The sequence below is a fragment of the Orycteropus afer genome, unplaced genomic scaffold (assembly GCF_000298275.1).
Source record: "Orycteropus afer afer isolate SDZICR_OR568_19922 unplaced genomic scaffold, OryAfe1.0 scaffold00061, whole genome shotgun sequence".
Classification (NCBI taxonomy): domain Eukaryota; kingdom Metazoa; phylum Chordata; class Mammalia; order Tubulidentata; family Orycteropodidae; genus Orycteropus; species Orycteropus afer.
This window is the reverse complement of record NW_006921648.1, coordinates 8,058,760-8,064,465: the sequence shown is the minus strand read 5'-3', so window position 1 is coordinate 8,064,465 and position 5,706 is coordinate 8,058,760. Positions and strand designations below refer to the sequence as shown.

The 5,706-nt window shown below is 50.1% G+C and overlaps 1 protein-coding gene across 1 annotated transcript in view; it reads right to left on the bottom strand.

Moving 5' to 3' along the window:
• Positions 1–5,434, bottom strand: part of ABAT (4-aminobutyrate aminotransferase) — a 32,116-nt gene extending 26,682 nt beyond the window's left edge. The window contains 3 exon segments of the mRNA XM_007939613.2: positions 1,090–1,207; positions 2,555–2,584; positions 5,342–5,434. Of these exon segments, the coding sequence (XP_007937804.2) occupies positions 1,090–1,207; positions 2,555–2,584; positions 5,342–5,374 (181 nt within the window). The 5' untranslated portion in view covers positions 5,375–5,434.
• Between the last annotated feature and the right edge of the window lie 272 nt (positions 5,435–5,706).

Here is a 5,706-nt window from a genome sequence, read left to right as displayed (position 1 = left end):
GAGCCGAGCGGCATGTGTCGTGGACACCCCACAGCACCCCCTCCCCAGGCAGGTGCACCCCTCGCTCTGAATCTCTGGGTGAGCCGAGCGACATGTGTCGTGGACACCCCACAGCACCCCCTCCCCAGGCAGGTGCACCCCTCGCTCTGAATCTCTGGGTGAGCCGAGCGGCACGTGCTGTGGACACCCCACAGCACCCCCTCCCCAGGCAGGTGCACCCCTCCCTCAGGGCTGGGTGCTGGCTGAGGAAGGCTCCGGCTGCCTTCTCTGGGAAACTGCTCTGGGCTAATGGAAGCTGCGCTGCCTGCCATTACACGTGTACTCTCACCTGGCAACTGGCAACTGGCAGACAACGACAGATTGACGCAGGGGTACAGCAGGGCCGGCCCTCTGCTTCAGTCCGGGACTAACCCTGGGGTGCAGCTCATGCGCCAGAACCTGACCCCCCGGGACCAGACTGAGGCTAGTCTGTAGCTGACACCTTCTTTCTTAGCTCCCACTCCCCTTCCTCCTGAGAAAAACAGCAGCTGCCGATTTGACTCCAACCCAGGGCGCCCCACGTGTCTCTGAGCCCCACAGGGCTTGCAACAGCTGCTTCTCCGGAGCACACTGGCAGCCCTTTCTCCCGAGGCACCTCTGGCGGCTCAAACCCCCAGCCTTTGGTGAACAGCCGAGCAGAGTTATTCACCTGCACAAGAGCCCTGGCTCAGCCCCTGCCTCCAGGGAGCCAGTCCCGTGGACTGTGGTCGCGTGGAAAGTGTCTCGCGGGACTGGCTGCAGCTACGTTTCCTCTTTACGCGACTCAGCCTCCCCCTGCTTTGCCTACCTCAACTGCACAATGAAGATATTAATGCCTACTTACCTTGTAGGGCTCTGGGAAGGAGCAAATGAGGAAAGACATGGAAGGTGCCTGTCACACAGCAGGCCCTCTACATACTACTTATTCCTTTTTCCCGCCCTTGTGGGAAGTGGGTGGTGACGAGAAACCCCGAACACGGCACGTGCCTGCTGGGAGGAGTGGGAAGCCTGGACAGCCACGACTGAGAGGCAGAGCAGAGGCAACCCGAGGACCGACCTCCTGGCTCTCACCTATGGGGACGGAGGAGATCTGGGAGTAAAGATCCAGCATCCGGTTGCCGTCCACATCGACCAGGTAGTTCCCTCGGCTTTCTTCATAGTTGCAGAAAAAATGCACAGCTTCTGCATTCTTGGGGAAACGAGAGACTGGCTTAGGTTTGCTGCAGCTTCCCAGAGCCCCAGTCTTTCAGGAGTTGGTGGAATAAGCTGTGTCCTGCCCTTTCCACAGACACATGGAAGGTATCTGGGGTGCTGGCAAAGTTGTATTTCTCGCCCTGGCAGTAAGTACATGGTGATTTGTTTTCTAACAGTTCATTAAGCTGTGCATTTGTATTTTATGAATTTTTCTGTAGTTGTACTATATATCAATAAAAAAATGCTTAGATATAAATCTGAAGTAGATTCTGATAGTTAAGATGTATATTGAAAGCCCAACAGCACCTGCTAAGAAAACAACTCAAAAAAGACAGCAATATAATCATGGAAAGAATTGTTACACTAGTAAATATTTGCTTAATGCAAAAGAAAAGTGTAAAGAAGGAACAAAACCAAAGGAACAAACAACAACAAGACAGACATATAAAATGGCAGGTGTAAACACAACAACATCCATAACATGAAATGCCAATGTAGCAAGCAATTCATTCGAAAGGCAGGGAACATCAGACTGACACACCACACAAGACCCAATTAAATGCTGATCACAGGGACACACTCTAGATTCAAAATCACAGAAAGTAATTGGAGGGAAAAATATGATTGCAAGTAGCAATCACAGGAAAGCTGGGATGGCTATGCTATTATCAGACAAAATGGACTATAAAAACATAAAGGGAAACAAGAAATAAAGAAAGACATTTTATAATGATGAAGGTTTAACCCACAAAGAAGATATAATTGTAAACATACATGCACCTAACAACAGAGCCCCCAAAATACACGAAGCACAAATGAACAGAGTTGAAGGAGAAATAGACAATTCAACAATAATAGCTGGAGACTTCATTACCTTGCTTTCAATAATCTAGGACAATGAGGCAGAAGACCAATAAGGAAACAGACAACTTGAACAACACTGTAAGTCAACAGGCCCCAACAGACTTCTACAGAACACAGATCATAACACGTACAAGTATCTCAAGTGTGTACAGAACATTCTCCCAGACAAACCATATTCTAGGCTATAAAAAAGCCTCAATAAATTGAAAAGGTACATTCTCAGAAATTAATATACTTTTAGAAGTCAATACTATAAAGACATTTGGGAAATTCACAAAGATGTGGAAATCAGCACTCATTAAACAACCAATGGGTCAAAGCAGAAATCACAAAGGAATTTAGAGAAGAAAGGGTTTAGAACAAAATTCAACCATAATTAAAAAAAAAATTTAAACAGGGGCACAATAGTTGAAGCATCTGTCTCTCAGCTAAACTGCAACAGAGAAGTGATGGAAGGAATAGCCCCATCCCCACTTACCTGAATCATATTCAGTTGTTTCATTAATTCCTGCAAGTGACAAGAACAAAAGTGTCATAGTATAGGACACACTCTTGCTAAAACCAGACTATAAGCGCCCCTAGAGGACAGAGTGGAACTGCCTCACAGCGTTTCCCAGGCTGTCAATCTTCACAGAAGCAAAGCCCAAACCATACCCACTGCCGTGGAGTCCATTCCAACTCACAACCCCCCTTAGAGGACAGGGTGGAACTGCTCCACAGGGTTCCCAAGGCTATAAACCTTTATGGAAGCAGACTGTCACATCTCTCTCCTGTATAGCAGTTGGAGGGTTTGAACTGCTGACCTTCTGGTTAGCAGCTCAATGCCTTAACCGCTGTGCCACCAGAGCTCTTCACTCTTGCCAAAGTAGCTTAAAAATCATCCATGCCTCCCCACGTCCAGGGGCAAAGGCCCTTCATAACCTGGTCCCGCCTCCCTCACTAGCCTCGTCTTGTGTTTCTTCTGTTTCATACACTAGCACCCACCCAGGGACTCCGCGCTGCCGAGTGCCTCTCATGTATGCCAGCGATGGTCACCCGCACGCCTCTGCACACACACTGTGGCTCCCTTTGCTTAGAACCAACGCTCTTCTTCGTCAAATTCCTCCTTCTGAGCCTTCAAGCTCAAGCTCAAGAGTATTTTGTATTTCTGAGCCTACTGTCAATGGTATTGTTTTAAAATTCCTTTCTTCTTTTTTGTCACTTCCCAGAGAGGATTGCGGAAATGGCCCCAATTCTTCCTCCGCCCTGAATCCATGCCATTGGCCACGCACTGTTAGCTGTGTTCTCCCACTGTGGGTGGTGGGACGTCTGTGCCACCCCTTGACTCTGGCCTCAGTCTTGGGACTTGCTTTGACCAACAGAATGAGGTGGAAGTCACTCGGACTAGTGTGGAGCCCTGGCTTTCTCCTTGCTTTCTGTACCACTGCCATTGCCATGACAATAAGCCCCGCTAGCTTGGTGGAGGGTGAGAGACACATGGAAGTCGCCCGAGTCACCCCAGACAATCCTCGCCCAGGTCAGCTGACAGCCAGCCAGACCCCCAGGCCTGCGGGGGAACCCAGCGGAGCTGCCTACCCGACCTGCAGTTAACCCCAGGTGGGTGACCAATGAACACCAATGCAGCCAGCGGCTGAGGCTGTGGTGTGTGTACTCGGCATTGCTGTGGCACAGATAGCTGGCACACCTCCCCTGGGAGTCGTCTGTAACTTCTCATGGCAGAATGAGTCAGCCGTTCACTTCTGCCACCACCTCACTGCTCACGTCACATCCCAGCTCTGCCCACTTGACAGAAACAGCCCATTTCTCTCTTCTCACAATAATAGACTGTGAGTCACTTTGCCCTCCACCTCGTCAGCTATGCCCCAGGATGGCCTGAGTGTAGGGATGGAGATGTTAGGGAACTGGCAACAGTGGCCCCGTCAGGAAGAGATCGTGTTAGGAGGTGTGGCAGAGAACACGGAGAAAGCTGGCCTGAAGACTTCACCAATCGCCTGCCTCCTTTGGTTATCCAGGGATAGCAAATACAAAGACTGCATAGGCATCTTTCTGTCCTGCGTCCATGGCGCACGGTGCCAACAGGTCACGGAATTCTTTTCTGCAGAGCCAGGTGCACCCTCTGACTCTTTCTCAGCGCAGTGCTCCTGACGTCACTGCTGATGCCTCAGTACTGCGGGGGTGAATGGCAGATCAGACTTGTTTCCCATCTCTGGCTATTCCCATAACAGAGACAAAGAGAGACAAATGCTACGAAGTGCTTTCAAAATAGAGGAAAATAACTGTGGTTCAATGAAAAAGGGCAAACCAAGCATAACCCGAAATCAACAAAGAGTGTATGCTTGTTATTTTTAATAAGGAAGACCGAAGAAAAATTGATGCTTTTCAGTTGTGTATTGGCGAACACTGAAAATACCATGGACTGCCAGAAGAACAAATATATCTGTCCTGGAAGAAGTACCGCTAGAATGCTCCTTAGAAGTGAGAATGGCCAGGCTTTGTTTCATCTACTTTGGTCATGTTATCAGAAGCGACCAGTCCCTGGAGAAGGATACCATGCTTGTTTGGAGGGTCAGCAAGAAAGGGACCCTCAATGAGATGGACCGACACAGTGGCTGCAACGATGGGCCCAAGTGCGGCAAGGACTGTGAGGCTGGCCCGGGGCCGGGCCGTGTTCTGTTCTGTTGGACACGGGGTCTCTATGAGTTGGAATTGACTCCACAGCACAATAACAACAACAACATGCTATTTTTGGATCTTTTATAAAAAGACTGATTTGAGTACTGATTAAGCAGTCAGTCTGCCTAGAAGATGTCCTGTTGTTGTTTGCCGTCGAGTCGGCCCTGACTCATAGCAATCCCTCCTTGGGTTTCTGAGGCAGTATCACTACAGAAGTAGGAATGCCCAACCTTCCTTCCGAGGAGTGGCTGGTGGGTTTGAACCGCCAGCCTTCTGGTGAGCAGTCAAGTGCCTTAGGCACTATGCTACCAGAGCTCCTAGAAGATGTCCTAAGAATGGGAAACCCTACCTCTGGAGCCCCATTTGGTATCTAACGTGACACTGCACATGCATAGGTCACTGCTCATCACCTCAGCCTTTCAACAATCCTGTGCCCATTCTGCAGCTAAGGAAACAGGCTCTGAGAGGTGAAGTCCCTATCGAAGGTGTCTGCGCACTAGAGAGCCTAGAGCAGGCTAACCTCCCAGATCACCACTGTTATCACCGGTCCCTAAGCTCATCCGTGTTCTCGCCTCAGGTGTGGTCAACTCACGCGAGACCGAGGCCCTGGGACTTCCGTCTTCATCAGAGGCCCATCATAATCAAACTCCACATCGACTCTGGCTGAGGCCTGACTGATGCGTCTGGACCCTGCAGGAAACAAAGGCAGTAAGAACCCCTGGTCATGTGGATAAGACGCCTGGTGTCCCCAGCACACGTGTGCCAGGGCCTCAATCCCACCCCAACTAGACCCCACACAGAGCACGGAGTCTGGGCCTGGGCACCCCAGGGACAGGGACAAGGAAGGTTTCATAAATGGGAAACCTCAGTGTCAGGGAAGTTGCCGGTAAGCAGACATGATCATGGCCAGCTGGTGTGAGTATAAGCTGGTGCCAGCTTTCAAGGCCTTTAACTGAG